Source organism: Spodoptera frugiperda, chromosome 2, assembly GCF_023101765.2.
Source record: "Spodoptera frugiperda isolate SF20-4 chromosome 2, AGI-APGP_CSIRO_Sfru_2.0, whole genome shotgun sequence".
Lineage (NCBI taxonomy): Eukaryota > Metazoa > Arthropoda > Insecta > Lepidoptera > Noctuidae > Spodoptera > Spodoptera frugiperda.
The window spans coordinates 2,872,988-2,892,515 of NC_064213.1; the positions used below are offsets into that span (position 1 = coordinate 2,872,988).

Sequence of the window (19,528 nt, forward strand, 5' to 3'; positions counted from 1 at the left end):
CTGGAGATCCAATTGCCCCCCTTCCCAATCCTTAATTCCCTAACAACCTTTAAATTCTTAACCCCCAAAAAAGCTGGCAACGCACTTTTAACGTCTCTGGTGTTTCGGGTACTTAGGGTGGTGATTGCTTACCATCAGGTGATCCGTCTGCTCGTTTACCGGCTTATATCATAAAAAAATATTGTGAGAGCTCTTTCCATATATGTGTGTGTTGTTGATTTTGTATGGGCCTAAATGTATATAAGTGATACATGTATTTTATCTTGTGCCTGTATTTTTTGTATTGAAATAATATGATAGTTGTTATTCGTTTGGGGCAGGTCTTTGATGTATTTTTGTTAGAAATGTTTAGTTAACATTACGTTACCCTTCACTACTCTTTCAATAAATAAAATTTCTTCTTAAAATACATTCGTGAAACGTCCTATAATAAATAATTATAACGCTGCGCTCCACGACTAAAATTATTGACGTTGCTCATCAAGCCGCAAGCTTGAAATGGAACTGGGCTGGTCACGTCTGCCGCATGTCAGACGAGTGGTGGGCAAAACTCACTACTGAGTGGAGCTCAACGTTCACAGACGTCATGACAGGCCCAGAAGGAGATGGCGGGACATCGACATCTATAACAAGGATAGGCCGCAAAAAGCTTTAAACAGAGGGGCGCGGATGGAGGGTAGGGATGACTTTGCCCTTGGCTGAAATCTAAATAAATAATATGATTCGTTGTCTATTTTTAATTGTAAGTCGTGTATGAAAATTATGGTTTTCAACCCCTGAGAACCATCACCTTTGAATCTCGTGTAGTAAGGGGTGGGCTGATTAACATCTACTAATAACGTCAAAGTGCTATAAATAAGAAATTTACAAAAAAGTTCAATAAAACAGCGACAAACAATGAAACAATATATTGTTCAACAATCCATAGATTATAATTTTCAATTGAAACCTATTGAAAACAACTAATTGCTGTGCGCGCATATTTGCAGCTCAATCACATGAATGCATCGAGTGGCATCCATTATCGAAATGAGATCATACTTCGATAGCTATTACATTTTGTTTGATCGCTTTACATCGTATAGAGTGAATTGAGTGTAAGCTTATTATTAGCATCGACAGAAATATTGAATTGCGAAAAACATACCTACTAAATAAATTAGGCATTTATTTTAAGTAGGTATAAATATCAGTAAGTACACCGCGGATTATAAGTGCGCTTTTTAGTGATAATACCGCCCATTGTACTATCAATTTCTAAATAAACAATTTAGAAATTGAACGTTTTTATGTTAAGTTGGAGACACCAAAGATTTCAAAAACTTACAAGAGTTACTGGCGAGATTAGTGAATAATTGAGTTTTCATACATAAAACTCTTGGTAAAAATATTTAAACAGTATGTCTATTCGCGGTATCCTCAAAAACTACTGAAACGATTTTAATGCCATTGAACAATCGCCATTAAACATAACAGTTTAGCGAGTTTAGATTTAAGGTCACAACATTGTTAACTTAATAAGATAAATGAATAAAAAAAATAACATTGCATAGGTTGATTGTTAAGAATGGCTGGAGTATGAATGAGACGGGTAACGCGACGTTAAAATATAAATATGACGTCACATAAAAGTATAATGGTACCTCCTGACATTTCATTTTACACAAATCTATAATATTTCTGAATGTCTTGACATTTTTACAGAGGTTTACTGCTTACAATGTAATGCCACTTTTATCGCCGAGTCCACGAAATAAACTGTTATGTCTTCCAATAAAATATAATACAAAACATTTTGCGGTTTATAGCGTTTTTAAAGCAGATGCTACTCGTATACTACATGAAATATTTTCAAGATTTTTTATCAGAAGTATTGTGAACGTTGTGTTATTAAGTAGTCGAGTACTTAGTTATAAATGTTGCTTTATTTTATACTTGCTAGCTTCTGATAGCTGCTTCGCTTGTGTTCTCGTGGGATAAAAAGTATCCTAACACCCAAGTCAGCTCATACCCTGTCTGTATAGCAAATTTCATTCAGTAGTTTCAGCGCGATTGGTGGACAAACATCCAAACAAAGAAACTTTTATTTTTTAATAGCTTTTGCCCGCGACTTCGTTCGCGTGGAATAGTGACTTCCGGCAAATTTTTGGTTTTAACCACATAGTTCCCGATCTCGCGGGATCTCTTCAAAAATGAGATGTGGAAGATATTCCAGGGAACTCTTCAAAAATCAACATAATGAGCTCTGCGTTTGAATTTAATAGATGTATACTCACTTAGGGCATTAAAAAAATAGTTTAAAAACGGACTTAAACTAAAGAAATATTATAATCATTCCGAACTTAAGATGAAAACTAACTTAAAACTAAAGAAAGCTACGAATTACGAATTTATAACAATTACGTCCTTTCTAAGGTTCTAAACTATATCTGTACCAAATTTCAACCAAATCCGTCAAATAGTTGCGGAGATTAATGGTATAATAAGCATAGAATAGTGTTCGACGTGATTCTTTAATTTGACATAACTTTTTTTATTTATGAACCGATTGACATGAAACAAACACTAAATGAAAATTGAAGCATACCACAATATACCTGTGCTCGCGGGACTACTTCCAGTCGATCTTGAGGTGCAGCGACGTGCTGCCATGTACTATAATGCGAGACCTAACTTTTCCGCAAACTTTCTAGCACAACGTGATCGAAGCAAAATTGATAGATTGCTTAAGCCATTAACGGACGTCTGGGATGAACTTCTGACTGAGTGGCAGTGTAGATGGGAATCTTCCACCAAGGGCCGCCACCTCTATCAGTTCTTTCCATCCGTGCATGAGCGACTGGAGAGGACATGGCTGGAGGTGGATCACTGTGTTGCCCAATTTCTTACTGGCCATGGCAACTTTAAAAGCAAATTGTTCTCATTTAAACTCGTTGATTCACCATGGTGCCAATGTTCGACAGCGGAGTTGCAACATGAGCAATCCGCCCATCACATACTCTGGGAGTGTGGTCTCTGGCAATCTGAGCGTAACACTATGTTGGATAATTTAATTGTTTCATCAGGTGTAGTTTATTACACGGACCTTGTGGAGTCTCGAGCAAATTTCCGTGCGTTTAGGCGTTTTTGCCATACCTATTATTGGAAGCAAGTATAACAGCTCACGCATAGGACCCATTTAGTATTAGCATTTAATATTTTAGTTTTAAGTAAAATTTCCGTGGTGCTTGGCGACTGGGCTTCTCCCAGTTGTGCAGTCTCTTTTGTGCCTTAAGGCTTAAGTCATCCTGTCTCCTGCATTAAATTCACCGAGGGAAGTGGAAACTATCGTTTTCTTTTCTTCTCCTCTAATAACATCTTCTGATTTGTTTCGTTGCGGGATCCAAGACAGTCATTCATTTCCCTGGGACGCGCCGGACTTCAGTGTTCCGGTGTTTTCATGTTTGTATCTACTGTAGATCCTGGCTTACAGGAGTTGCAGCGGTATGGGAGGTTGTGGCGGGCTTGTCCCATTAAAAAAAATACCACAATATATTCGTGAAAACCGCATCTAACTCGGATCAGCCGTTTCTGAGATTAGCGCGCATAGACAAACAGACAAACAGACAATCAGACAAACAGACAATCAGACGAACAGACAATCAGACAAACAGACAAAAAGAAAGTTAATTACATTTTTGGGTTCGACATCGACATAACAATAACCCCTGCTATTTTTTTTATTTTTATTTTCAATGTACAGACAGCACTTTTCTACGATTTTATTATATGTATAGATGTGTGTTTCAGTAATTCGTTTTATTTTTCATATAGTTTTAATCACACCCTTTCTTCAGTTGTTCGTTTTGAGTTCACTGTGCTAAAGTAGTTCAGAAGAAAAACTATTCTGTTTTCAGAAAAACATTATGTCTTCACACTTTGCGCATTTTGTGTATTATACTATTTCGTTTTTCTCTTTTCCAGCAAAGTTATCAGTCTAAAATTCAGTTTTGTCTAACTTCATTTAGCTATATTTGCCCGATATTTTGCTTACAAATAGAATGGTACAGAATAGAATCGTAAACTGCGGATGGTCATTGAGGGAAATTGCTCGCAGATGTTAAATTTACATAGGGTTACAATTCTGTAGAACACATCAATGAGCGGTCAAGCCCCTTTACTAAGCATTTTGCAGGCAAATTGTCCATTTCCCAGCTAAAATGTTAACTTAGAATCGACTGTTCTGGATGAAATAACTTTATTTCTATATTATTATGTAGTGTACAACACAAATTGTGAAAAGCGGGTGTACATTGTGTATTACAGGCCATAATGTGCACCTCTGCCTACCCCTTCGGGGATTAAAGGCGTGAAGATATGTATGTATTATGTAGTTTATAGTAATTTATAATATAGAATAGAGTCAGGCGTTACTTTGCGGAAATCCATGCTACATTAACTATGTGACCGTTTCCACTGATACTAAGCTATGTAGTTATGCGAGGAAGATGTGCAGCTCGATGTGATAGCAAACATCTATAGCATCCACCTTTCCATATAAAAAACATAGCTAAACTGAGTCCGTTTCCACCAGTGCCAAACCATTTATACCGATGAATATGATTAGTGGAAGCCAAACGCATCCACAGCAACGTAGCATAGCACACCTTTTTGGTGGAAAAGCACCCATAAACAGCCAAAGATTACATTATAACTAGATTCCTTACAAAAACCTCCAAGATCTCTTTAACACATCGCAAAACACCCTTAGCAGTCTATACACATACTAAACAACATATTCCTATACAGAATTTCATACCATAAAAGAATCCCCAAAACATATGGCTAACAGTAACAGTCTATACACCGAGAGTAGCGTGACTAGCCGACATGTCAGTATCGCCTCGCTAATGATGATTTGAAGACGGCTCACTCTTGAATGGCGATGGTTATTACCGCAGACACATGTTCTACTTAATTATAGCTAAGTACGTTATGTCATTATGTCTATATATGAATAATTTGACCTTAAACGACCAGACAGATATAAACTAACAAACTTAAGTCAAAACGTTAACGTTAACGAAAATAACTCGTACCTCTAAGTATTCTCGGCAAAGTTTACAGCACACTTTTAAAACTAAATCCTGTGGCAAAATCGCTATACACCGGGCGTTTTCCCTGTGGTCTCTCATGCTACCTATGTATTGTGACGTTTCCGAGTTATATGTATTTCCTAAGATTATTAAGACACCACTGACAAACGGTGAAGGGAAACATCTGGGCTAATTAAATTTTTTATAAGTTTGAAATTCGTCAACTCGCATTCAGCAAACGTGGTGATTAATGCTTAAACCTTCTCCGTGTAGGAAGAGGTTTTTGGTGAGCAGTGGCCACTTTAAAGCTGTTATTGTGACAGTATACTAATGTGAAATAACTGAGAAAAGCTCTACAACTTTCAAGTCACAACGGGACTCGTTCTCTTACTTTTTTCTTCGCTATTTTCAATTGATGTTTGATCAATTGAAAAAATAAACCAATTAATATATGACTTTGGATTCAAACAAAACAGTTCTATACCCTTAGTACGAGTTTGCTTTACATCCAACGAAACCGTTCGAAACAAAAGCGCGTTCGGGTCTCTCATTGGTACATTCAATCACGACCACCAATCAAAGCGCCGAACGCAGTCTCGTTTCTTTTTTGTTAAACGTAAAGCAAACTCGTACTAAGGGTACTGCACCCTTAGTATGAGTTTGCTTCACGTTTAAAGTAATCGAAACGAGAGCGCGTTCGGAGTTCTGATTGGCCGGGCCGAATAAACCAACCAATCGTTATTTCGATTACTTTAAACGTAAAGCAAACTCGTACTAAGGGGTACTGGTATCGTGTCATTGTTCCACTGGGTTTGACGTCTGTTTGTGACCAGTAGTTTTACACTCACAAAGCGTTTTGTCCCGCTGCATTTTTTACCCTATATTCCATTCGTTTGAAGTTTTTGATTGACGGGTTTCTCGGAAAATGTGACGTTTTGTCCACCCTTGCAATCCTGGTTGTTATGTAAATATGTGTTTTGATTTCCAACTACGCATTTGTTTTTGTTTTTGTTTAAATAAACATGTTTAAGTGTGGGAGAGCCATGCTTCGGCACGAATGGGCCGGCTCGACCGGAGTGATACCACGTCCTCACAGAAAACCGACGTAAAACAACGCTTTCGTTGTGTGAGTGAGGTTACCGGAGGTCCAATTACCCCTTAAACTTAGCCCCTTTTTACAGAGGTAAAAAGTGGGTAAGCCTATGATGTATGATGTTACCATTTAGGGAGTAAGATCTGATCTAATATTAAATCATTGATGGTTAAAATGATGAATAGGATACTTATAATTTAATCCATATCTATAAGAACCCACTCGATATTTTCCAAAGCGTTATGAAAGTAAATTGGAAGCAGATTGCTTATGAATAACGTAGCCATAAATCGTTTCTCAAGGTTTTTGCTTAATTGGACGTTATTTTTTTAATGCATAAAACATAACAAAACTCACGGAGGTGTGGGTATAGGTGCTCATTATGATATGATATCCAGTTTTTACTAGTTACCATTTTAAAAGGCCGGTAACGCATCTGTGACTCCTCTGGTGTTGCGGGTATCCATCAGGTGACCCGCCTGCTCGTTTGCCGCCTATTCTATAAAAAAAAAACTTACTTAACGGAGCCTTTTGCCATACATCGTGTACATTTCCTAATTCCATATTTAATTCTGAGTATTTTTGAAAAACCGATATTAATATATTTGTCTACTTTTTCCAAAATTAATTTTAAATTCTTTCTTGTTTCAGCTGCTGGTGGCCATTGGATCAGAAGAAAGGAGGCTTTAAGAGCGAAGAGAGGTCGGCATGGTACACAGAAACTTAGGAATAGAAGACAAATTGGTAAGTTCATTTGTTAATCGATTATATTACTAATCGGGTCGTAATCGCTTGTCGAGCCTATTTTTTCCGTGATTTTTTTTCCGTTTCTGTAAAGAAATCCACTAATCCGCTCCGTACGGACTGCGGGCCTGTGGACTGCAGACTGGGACCTTAATAACTCATTCTGAAGATGTCCTCGGTCTATGGCACCATGTGCTTAAACGTGAACAAAGAAGTTTTATTTCTTCGACATTTTCTAGCTTTATTTGTATACTTAGTACGAGTGTGCTTTACGTCGAATAAAATGAGAGCGCCTCCAGCGGTCTGATTGGCCGCGTGAAAGAATCAATCAATGAGAGTACCGAATACGCTCTCGTTGCGTTTTCGTTTAGCGTAAAGTAAACTCGTACTAAGGGTACTGATCAAGTTACCGACAAATTCAGTCAATCATTCAGAAAATGAAAATGTGATAAAATTCTATACACCTTTACAGAAGGTAGAAAGTTCTTAGAATGTAAAATATTTTACAAAATAGACCGATACCTACATGTTCCGAAGTGCAGTGATGTGCAATGAAGCAAAGTGGTGGGCGCTGCGATATGCAACTTCAAAAGTGTTACAGAATAGAGATGTAGGTATTAATATTATAAGCATATTTTCTATATAACTATATATTTTTATTATAACTATAGTGAGACATACTAAATTGACTAAAAACAACGGTTTACTAATGTAAATATCGAAATATTGATCCGTGACTTGATACTAGTAGAATTTTTCTCAGAATATTTATTTATAGTTTATTAATATTTATCAATAGACTGCACGGTTGACGCGGTAGCTGGGCAACTGGCTGCCGTGCAACAATTTTATTTTAACATGTTCTCTTAATTAAGTCACATACCTTTTGTATGTTTATAACTTAAGACACTGCTACATAATGTTATGCAGATTTGCAAGTTTATGCAAAGAGCTAGCTTCACAACTGTTGCATATTATAATATAACTAGCGGACCCGACAGACGTTGTCCTGTCTACACGTTAATTTGAAAATTTTAAACTTTTTTAATAAGCTAAAACATTCTGGACCTTTTTGATGAAAATTATTATTCAAATGTTATGACAATATCTAACGTCATTAATATTTGACACTGCGATGGTAGCGCCGTCCGTCGGATCCGATGTAAAACATTCCAAAATCAACAACTACTAATAAATTAAAAATTTATTAAAAAACATTGTCCAGCGGACAAAATTGTGAATCTAAACCATTCTCAGATCCCCTTGAACACACACAAAAAATTTCATCAAAATCAGTCCAGTCGTTTAAGAGAAGTTCAGTGACATACACACTTACAGAAGAATTATATAATATATAAAGATATGTACTAGATTTTAAGTATGTATGTAATATGTAGAACTTATGTGTACAGTGTGTAGTTTGTTTGTTTGACTACAAGGTTGGTATGGTGGCTAAGCAACTGGCTACCGTGCAACGTGTCGCGGGTTCGATTCCCGCACGGAACAACTATTTGTGTGATCTATAAATTGTTGTTTCGGGTCTAGGTGTCATGTGTATGTGAAATTGTATGTTTGTAAACGCACCAACGACACGGGAGAAAAATGTAGTGTGTGACAACGATTGTTTTTTAAAGTGCTACTTTTTATAAGTTTTATTTTTGGTGTATGATATCAAGTGGGTGTTCTTTGTTTTGTTTTTGTTTTCTTGATGTATGTGGGTGGAAAATATCTAATCTGTATGTCTAATCAGCCTTGTCTATTTTTCTAATAAATGGATTTATCATAGAACCAGTGAAGAGTAATTAGCTGTAGGAATGATCAGTAAACCGTGTAGTTGATATGGTATCACAACAATGGGTGGTATACATTAATTAAGAATAACATCGACAGTAATTACATCCGTATATATGTTATAAGGGACAAAACTCAAGTTGGTCAAAACATCGATAAATGGTTGGGAAACTAAAAATATCCGTTTTTACCAATCTCTCTTTCATTTTAAGGAAATCCTTAGGGTATAGGTGGCACTTAACGACATTTGATTTTCACCAACTTATAAGTAACACCTAACGTTAAATGTAAGGCGTTACAGTTCAGGCGCCTCCCTCCCGCCTAGGTATCTCTTAGATAAGAGGTGGATAAATAAAAAACACAGACAGTCATTATGAAATATATCCAAAATAAACAAGCTCCAATTCCAATCTTCTCTTTATGATAAACGTCAGGCATTAGTTTATCGGATAAGTAACGTCAACCAGCAACTTAGTATATTTTATAAAATGTCATACTAAACAAGACTACTAAACAGAAGAGTGATGTAGTAAAATTTTATATAATACTACACTATAACTAGATCACTCAAGAGATATATAGTCACTCGTAAATATACAAATAGACTACAATGTAGTCTTAACTACTTAATAACATAATACTCCTCCTTGATTTAGTGGAAGTGCGATGTTACGCAGACGCTCCTTGGTTTCGTGGTAAAGGCTTATTACTCGTTAGTACTTAGGACATTATGTATTGGATGTTTGGTTTAGAAAATATTAATTAGATTTGTAGTATCATATTAATATTATACTCATTGTGAAAGTTTCTTTGTTTGGATGTATGTCTGTCATACGGCAGCATTTTCGACAACTATCCAACATATCATTATAATTATCTATCAAGAAAATAATGACAATGTATTTTTAAGTAAAAACTCAATACTTAAACATTTGACAACAGATTCTTTCACAAAAAAGCGTATGCTCGAACTCCCCAGGCCACCCAAATAGACCATTCCATCTCTTAGCGCGGGAAAGTTTACTTATCTGTCACATTTGGCAGCTGACAGCTTCAACATGACAGATAGAGCTGTCGATAACACAGATTAAAATAGTGACGTTCATTTTGTTGATTTTCGTTATTAAACAAATTTTTTTTAATTAAATGTTTGGTCTACGAGTATTCTCTGTACCTTACCTCCATTTAGATAATCATAATAATATCAAAATGACGTCAAACAACATAACGCCTTTTATGCTCGAAGAGGTAGGCAGAGGTACACATTACGGCACGCAATGCCGCTATACAATGCACTTTTCACCATTTGCGTTATAAATCCCATGTAGTAGAGTGTAGAGTGATATAAAAATGAACCCATTCAATATCCATTTTGCCCAAACTAAGGTCTGGTAGAAAACCAAAATCCTATATCAGAAGTACAAAAGCTGATGTCATGTTCAGATCCATAAATTATATCCATTGAAAAAACCGCAGTGATGCCTTAACCGCCTTGTGAAATATGAGTATTCGGATTATTGAAACTCTTTTGTTGGAAGAGAGAAGGCCTATGTTTAAAGTTAAAGTGAATGTTAGGCTTTAGGATAAGCCACACATGATTAATGGATTTTTGACTGATGGTAAGTCTTACATGATAGTGGATGACTGAACTGTATTCATGCTTTTCAGGTTAGTTTAGGATTTGAGTCATTGGAGATCACATTATAAAAGGTTCAGTTCGACGGAGCTATGTAGGTTGCTATAGCTCCGTCCTTCTTGCACTGCTCAATGATCAAACATTTGGACATAATTGTAATAGCAGACTAAGGCTCCAGTTGCTATCAGAGAATGCTTTTACCAGGTCTGTCAATCATAGCTTCGTTAGTCGACTCTTAAGGTACATTCACATAAACAGATATTTTTGCTATGGTAACAATTCGAAAATGCTATAGCGTGTGTTGACAGCGCGCGGGCCGCGTGCTTACAGCCTTTTTGTACTGACTTCTTTTTTTTAAAGGAGGGAAATCTGATACTCCCTCTCGCCCCACACAAGACGGGGAAAGTTATGCAATGATTTTGTATTGACGTTGTGAAATATATCATACGACATAAGATTTAATGTTCAAATTTAAATGACAAGTTTATTGCTGGGTTGGCTGGCTATATCCATTGTTCTCTATATGGCCTTACACTTTGAATAAGCCCATCGTACAACCTAACTCCTCATTACATTCATGATAAAGTGTTCAAGTAAATTGGCGGTGATTTATAACTCCTCAAGAGTTACTTGAGAAAGCCATATCATCATTTTTGAAGAGCTCATTATCCTTACAATAGGGTTTACGTAATTGACGCTTTGGCTCAGATGTGCTGACACATCTATCGGTTAATGTATAGCTTTCAAAGATTATTTTTCAATGGAAAATCGGTTCTGTGCATGTTATAATAATTATAGTCGGTATTCAATTATGTAATTTGAATACCGTATAGCTCATTATAATGATGGATAATGGGGATTTTAATAAGGGGTGATGTGTTTATATTGAATAGCTATGAAAATGATGATCTAAAAGATTTCTTTTTCTTTCTAAGATAACCAATTTTCAACCGAGATTTTCAGAAGTGTTTAGGACCTAACTAAGTGTTAGATTAAACATTAATCATGACGCTTGCTCAAGATGGATGGCAATTTAAAATTAATTATTTTGAATTATAAGTACGTACTACGTCAGTATTCTAAATAATATTAGAAAGGACATAAGTCTGAGTACGTCTCTCATCTTAAAGAAATAATTAACTTAAAATTAGGATCAGTAATAAAGATATTTGATTTGATCAGTATAAAAGATATACTAAATTAACTAAAAATAACGGTCAACTCAAATTAATGGAGAAAAGCTACTAATTTTGAGTCACAAAGGGACTTCATCGTGAGCAGCGTGCGCAGACGCGGCGACGTCGCACACCTTGCTGTAACTGTGACTCGAAACTAGTAGAGCTTTTCTCCATTAATTTAGGTGAGTAGCAGTGGCACTCGGAGCCATTTAACGATTACAGAAACTAATCCTTAGGAATGATTTTGTATCGAAAACAGTTGCTAACAACTGGGTTAAGTAACCATTAAATGACTCTGAGCACGGCGGTAAACCGTTATTTTTAGTTAAATTAGTGAAATTATATTTACGAGTTGATATTTTTAATGATATTTGATTTGATTTAAATAAAAATGTTAACGAAAATATCAAAAAAAAAAAAACACATACTATAAAACGTAAACTACTGAACCAAACGACATAACTAACACGGCCGGTGATCAATCAAGCCTAACCGATCGTTACATGTGTTTGTGGTGCGATATGAATGCCAAAAGCGAAGCCAATGTGCTGGATTTATGACTCCTGTCGCCTAACCGATGTAGTTTACCTTTACAAATGATCATGCATATAAGTAGCCTATTTGCATCATTATATTATGTGGTTATTCCTCTAGTTAATATGTAGAGAACAAAATTATTGAAAACATTATTCATTTAGGTTGGGTCTTGCTTGCTTTCTTAATTTCGGTCATTTTCAATAACAGACTTCAAAAATGGAGGTCTTCCTCTCCAAAAGGAGAGATTATAGAGTATAGCGATTTGCCATCTAGAAGGGATTAGAGATTTGATATTTTTTTCTATATAATAATAATTAACTAAAAATCGCTGTATACGTACATTAATGGAGAAAAGCTCTACTATACGTAAGTAAACCGTGATTTTCAGTTAATTTAGTATGTCTCACGATAGTTATTATAATCGTGGCAATAGGCATAGGAACATAGAGCACCTCTTTGTCCCAAACTACTGTGATCCTTTCACACTTCATTAGTTTCCATCAAATTCACACATCACTTCCTTGAACGCCCAATATTTAAGATCTAAGGTAAGGTCATTTTAACCAAAAAACTATATCAGAACATTTCACGTGATAAATTTATAATAATCTTAATCTTTAGCTCCTGGCAAATATAAATCCAAAGCAGACGATAAGCTCAACCTAATTTCAACTCAATCCCCCTTGTATATAGTCCAATTAACTTTGTTAATAAATTTGTACACACATGAGCGATCAAATTGTCTGTTAACATTATTTGTTGGGAACTTCCATCTGACGTGGTCTCCCGAGAGTGTGTACTAGCCTTTATCAGCCCGGCGAATGTCCAGTATCATGATAAAAGTTTAATTTTATACTTCGACTAACTATACCCATCCTGGCGTCACCTGGGTTGGTTATTTTTATATACATACATATATAATTCTTCTGTAAGCGTGTATGTCACTGAACTTCTCTTAAACGACTGGACCGATTTTGATGAATTTTTTTGTGGATCTGAGAATGGTTTAGATTCACAATTTTGTTCGCTGGACAATGTTTTTTTAATTAATTTTTAATTTATCAGTAGTTTTATTGTAACTTTCGTGAGACATACTAAATTAATTATTATGTTATCGGCTTACTCACGATCGTGAGTAATCATTTATCAGTAGTTATCAGTAGTTGTTGATTTTGGAATATTTTACATTGGATCCGACAAATTTTCAAATTAAAGACATGTAGACAAGACAACGTCTGTCGGGTCCGCTAGTAGACTAATATTTTGTTACTTTTGATTAATACAGCTTTTTATTATTGATGAAAAAACGGTCAAAGTTGGTTCTGTACTTTTAGGGACTTTGGGGTATAAACCAAAAGAAAATTACATTCATACATATGTATCTACATAATCTCATGTCTGTTTACCATGGGGTAAGCAAAGACTATGGAACGCCAATTGCTACGAATTGTACATACCTCTTTCGCTTCATCAACAGTCATTAGTTTTTTCATGTATGCTTGCCGGTTCTCTTCATGTATGTAAATTGGCAAGGGTTCGGAAAGGGGGGTAAATAGGCTTCTACTAACCTCACTCACACATCGAAACACAACGCAAGCGTTGTTTCACGTCGGTTTTATGTGAGGCCGTGGTATCACTCCGGTCGCACCGGTGTAAAAACTAGTCAGTGTAAAAACAGAATGATAATAACACACACACAAAATTGTTGAATATTAAAATAAACAGTAGATAAACTTTATTATTACGTGGTAAATGTGTAATTACAATAAGGTTTTAATGAACTTTCGGCCGGTTTGGGATTTTATTCCGAGGATTAATTGAAGTTTTGTTCGTACATACAATTTATTTTCGATCATTTACGTATCACTGAGTTTTTGGGATTTGGGAACAACGTTTTGTGATTTATCTACGTTTTAGTTGCTAGGCTGTTGTTTCGGATATAAGTGAGTTTTTAATAACAAAACGTTATTGGTGGTAGTGAAAATTAGCTAGTAGGATCGTTAAGGTGCTTTTCCAACAGAGATGTGCTATTTAGATATGGTACAAAGATGTGATAGCTAAGTTGTGAAGCTATGTGACCGTTTCTACTGATACTAAGCTATGTAGCCATGCGAGGAAGATGCACAGCTCGAGTATGCGATGTATCGATAGTCGGAAAGCCATCCATAGCACGCATCTTTCCATATAAAAACATAACTTAGCTGAGTCTGTTTCTAACAATGCTAAGGTATGTGTACAAATGAATATGATTGGAGGAAGCCAAACGCATCCACAGAAACGTAGCATAGCACATCATTGGTGAAAAAACACCCTTATTATCGATTATCGAATGATAAGATATGTGATCTCTTTTGTTTCTAAATTACAGGGAGTTGTCACATTTATAAAATAGAATAAAATTTCGTAAAAATTTCACTGAGAATATCGGAAAAATTTCGTCACATCAGTCACATTATCACAAAAAGATCTTGCTTCTCTATTCAATGACGATAAAAACGGCGTCATTGAATAACTACAAACCATTCGTCACTGAATCCATTCATCAGATTGTCGGGATTCGGGAAAAATCTCATTAAATACCGATTAGCGGGCTTTGCTTTTCAATCGAGAATTGTCCATTGAATCGCAAGCTTTCAATGTATGGCGGTTTAGTAGGTAGCTGCTTATTGACTCAATGATATACGGTCTTTATAGCGAAAGAGGTATGTATTAAGAACCGTAGTAATTGGCATCCATAGTCTCTGCCTGCCCCCAAGGGAGAGAGGGATGAAGTTATGTATGTATGTCTTAACTACCCCGTTTGTTAAATGGCTGCAAGTGCGACTGCCGAACATGGGTTGTCGGTTTAGATTATCTAGTCTGTCTCTAATACCTAGTATTATTCGGATATCATCAGTAACAAACAGTACGAAGTCTGGAATTGTGTCTGGTATATAGCCGTATGTCATGGTGGCCCTATCCCCCTACCAATGTAACTTTTTCTAAGTAATATCTACTTTATAAGATTATTTATACTGTCAGTATATCAAATTTCATCAAAATCCATTCAATAGTTTCAGCGTGATTGACGGACAAACAACCATCCAAACAAACAAACTTTCACATTAATAATATGTATTAGTGTGATCATAGAGTTCAAAACCAACACACAACGAAACACCAAAACATGAACCAAGCCGGAACTAACCTTTTATTAAGGACTATACTTAAAACAATATATTACGTGTACATATATACATAAATAATTGGTAAATTTAATCAAGCTAACGTATGTTTGGTATATAATTATTTAGTAGTGTCGCGTACATCGGTATTAGGGGGCTTTAGTAAACTAATTGACTGGCCACCCCTTGGGACGTGTGTCCTTGGGTACACTTGATGAGTAGCTGTGTATACATAGAGTTATGTACTTGGATATATGTGATGGCTTATTATATTATTGTTGGTTTTTATAAAGTTTTAAATCTTGAAGAACTTGTGACTCTATTCTTGTTCTTAAAATGAAAATCCTCATAAACTACTTCATTTAGCGAATTTCACTCTTTCTTACTAAAAATCATCACGGTGTTTTATACGTATTTCACGTGAGTAGTGCTCGTGATGTATAGCCGTGCGAATTCATGATGAACTACTAACAAATGCAAACTTTTTTTATTTGGAAACTGCAAATCTTTTTCAAGTCTTTTCCTAAATGAGTTTTAGGATTAATACTGAGACTAACCGCCGTACCCAGAGTCATTTAATGGTTACTTAACCCAGTCTTTAGCAATAATTTTTGGAACAAAATTGTAACTCAGAAATCGTTTAACTATTCATTAAATGTCTTTGAGTATGTCGGTTACACAGACATTAGCAGTTTCCTTGTAGTGACTCTACCACTGCTCTCTAGCGACAACAACTTGTAACCATCCGTTCAGTGCACCGCTAGACTATGAGCCTCCTTAAATCAAACCGTTAAATATTATTGGACTACCAAATACTTATACCGACAAAAACAAATCCAATAACTCAGAAATGTATAGAACAATAAAAAAATTAGAACACGAAAAGTAGTTCCTCATTGACGAAAAAACTAATCAACTAATAATTTCTAGTCTCCTTTACTTTGTAAGAGAGGTCTTTGCCCTTAATTAAGAGAGACCTTATTATCGGAAGGTTACAGTCGACTTTGGCTGGTCACCATGGATATGCTTTGACCACACACTTCCTATATGAAATATTGGTGGGTATCGATCTGTGACGTCATATCGCCATATTGATTGAGTACAGTCAACTTAGAAGATTAGGAGTGGACATGCTAGCCTCTAGACTTTAATAGGTTGTATGAGTATTCTATAGAAGTAAATTAAAACTACCTTGTAGATGGAGTGATTATAACTTGAATTGGAATTCGATCCCCAAGTGGTGTAGAGATATTAAATATAATTTCTTTTTATGTTTTCTGCCACTGTATTCTCAATTTAGATCTTACTCTGTATACCAAATTTCATCAACATCCCTTCAGTAGTTTCAACGTGATTGACGGATAAACATTCAAAAATCCAAATGAACTTTCACATGTGTGATTCTTATCAGCTTCCAGTCTTTTGCGTATTTCACATTTTAATTATATCATATGTGAAAAAAAACCTGATGTACTTAAGCACACTCTTGTCTTCTCCTTTCCAAGTAAAATAGAATTCCCATGGAGTTTATGGGTGATTACGATTTTGTTTAGTCTTTCGGTTCAACAATAATAATAATGTCCGATTTCTGTACCATTTATTTCAGAATACTCATTGTAAAACCATTGTAATCACACTATACCTAATGCGCTCTAAGAAGGTGCGGCTGACAGATTCAGTAACGTTTCGTATCACTCTTGAAAGTTGCTGCGATTTAAAAATTATGACTTAATATTTTAGCTGTATCACATTCGTATTATGTTAAATCATTCGGATGCGTAGTTAATTAAATTAAAACCAACCGGAATGTTCTAGTATTCAATTAAAATCTAATGAAATGAAAAATAAAGTAAAGTGTTATGCGTATAACGTAAAGCCATAGTCGTGTTTAGTGATGGGATGTACGGCTACGATGGATAGGTAGTCGATGTTTTTTTAGAATAAAAAACGAAAATCGTGCGTCGTTCAATTATCATTCTTAAAAAACCTTTAATTATGTGGGTAAATCCACTGTAGACGCGGCTCTCTCTGCCCAAACCACAGTGACATTATCTAAGCAGAAATATGTAGTAGGCATTTTTCTAGACATTTCCGGCGCCATTGATAATGCGTGGTGGTACTTAATCTAACATATACAAACTAATATGTCCTTGTTTTCTTCACGGTTCTGTAAAACTGTAACTCTGAAACACCTCAGGGCTCGGTCATAAAATATTTATTTTGACAAGTATATACACGTAGTTAGACTGCAGAACTAAATAACACACACATTTAATAAAAAAATTCAAGAGAATTAAATGTATGCTGCGAGTATCGATAGCGATAAAAAAAGATTTTTCTAATGTCCATCCCTAAAGAGAGACGTCAACGTCATACTGGCATCTGTCAGCCGCACCTTCTTAGAGCGCATTAGGTATAATATTATAAATGTGAAAGTTTGTTTCTTTGGATGTTTACCCGACAATCACGCTGAAACTACTGAACGGATTGTGATGAAATTTGACATGTTACAGTAAAATTATGAGCTGACGGAGAATGATAGAACACTTTTCATCCCACGGAAACGTAGGCAAAGATATCGGAAGCAAGTTGCGTATACCGCAAAACATTTACACACTTATAAATTAAGTCTTCTTTCTGTTTGTTTATTTACTTTACTCTATACTCTGAAGGATATACTTTACAAATGTTGTCGTACTTCGAAACCATTACTCGCCCGTGTTTACCCAACTGTCTGTGTTGTGACGGTATCAAGCGCTTGACGTGGAACCTTCAGCCTACGCAATCATTTTGAGCAATTTATGAGTAAACTACTTTTGGTTGATTCTTGAGAATAATTTTGAGTACTATTTGTTTTTTTTCTTGGCGTGTGGAAACAGATGTTAAGTAAAGGTCTTTTAAATGTTTGATTGTGTAGTGAAATGTATTTTTTTTGATAATACTCGCTTAATGTATGCCCGCGTCTTTGTACGCTCAATCCCGTTTTTTCACATTCCCGTAAGATTTGCGGGAAATCTTTGTATAAAAGTATCCTATTATGTTCTATTCTTGGTTCTGAGTTAGCTTCCAACGAATTCTCAATCAAATCGATTTGTTCTTCTTGAGTTAATGTCCCTTTCCTGGTTCTGAACTACCACCCCATTAATATTCAGCCAAATTAGACCTTCTGAAGTTATAAATAGTGTTACACTATAACACGACTTTCATTTATATAGTAGTAATTTCCTAAATAAAAAATAAGTAACCAATTCTTGTGAATCTGGTTAGTTCATTATGTATTTATTTTTAGTTTTCTAAAAGATAAGACCTCTCTTTTTGTCTGCACTGTTTGTTAATAAAAGATAGTACAGTAACACGTCTTTATCTTTTTCTGTATTTACCTTAGTTACTTTAGTTAAAGAACAATATTACAGAAGTTGTACGAATACAACTTAGGTACCTAGCACGTACCTACACAGTTAAATAATGTTTTTAATTAAAAGTGAAAATAAACAACAGTACAGACTACAGATCACAGTACTTAGTCTTTATTATGTTTTAGATGCTACTCTGTAATCTTATATACTTATTATATACAGCTGAAAAGTTTGATTCTTTGTTTGTTTGTTTGAACGCTCCTTTTTAAAGGAAATCATCCAATGACTTCTCCCGCCCTGAGCGATGTGAGATGGAGTGTCAGACTCTTATTGACTAAAAACCACCCTATTCCTACTTCTGCTTTTCGAGCTGGAGCCCCGGTAAACTTGATTGTTTGTTTGTTTGAACGCCCTAATCTCTGAAACTACTCGTCCGAACTATACAAGTCTTCTTGTGTTGGATAGTCAATTTATCAATGAAGGTTGTAAGATATAAATCATCACGCTACGATCAATAGGACTCGGGCAGAGTAGGTGAAGCCGTGTGGAGTTGCTAGTAATAGAAAATGAGAATTTAATCATGAAATAACGTGAAAATAGACATGTAAACAAACATACAAACATGCTTTCGCATTTATAATATTATAGTAAGGATAATTATGTAAATGACATAATTTGTATGTAAATTCGTTAAGGTATATATTTTGTTGTTGCTATAGTTCCAAAGTGACCATTTGTGTATCGATTTTACAAAGTTCCGTAGTTATAATTATTTCATACTCGTATACATTTAATAATGAGAACTTATGACGGGATATTTACCATGTTTATTGAATTTGGTGAGTTTCCGATATTTCGGCACTGTTGCAAGCGCCATGATCACGGATTAACTGAAACTCACCAAATTCAATAAACATGGTAAATATCCCGTCATAAGTTCTAATTATAGTGTTA

The 19,528-nt window shown here is 35.4% G+C and overlaps 1 protein-coding gene across 3 annotated transcripts in view; it reads left to right on the top strand.

The window, feature by feature from the left end:
- The window catches only part of LOC118269397 (uncharacterized), a 72,282-nt gene that overhangs the window by 20,093 nt on the left and 32,661 nt on the right, over positions 1–19,528 (top strand). For all 3 annotated transcript variants that reach the window (XM_050704267.1, XM_050704279.1, XM_050704276.1), the window contains exon 2: positions 6,820–6,912. In XM_050704267.1, the coding sequence (XP_050560224.1) occupies positions 6,820–6,912 (93 nt within the window). The remainder of the gene's footprint in view (positions 1–6,819; positions 6,913–19,528) is intronic.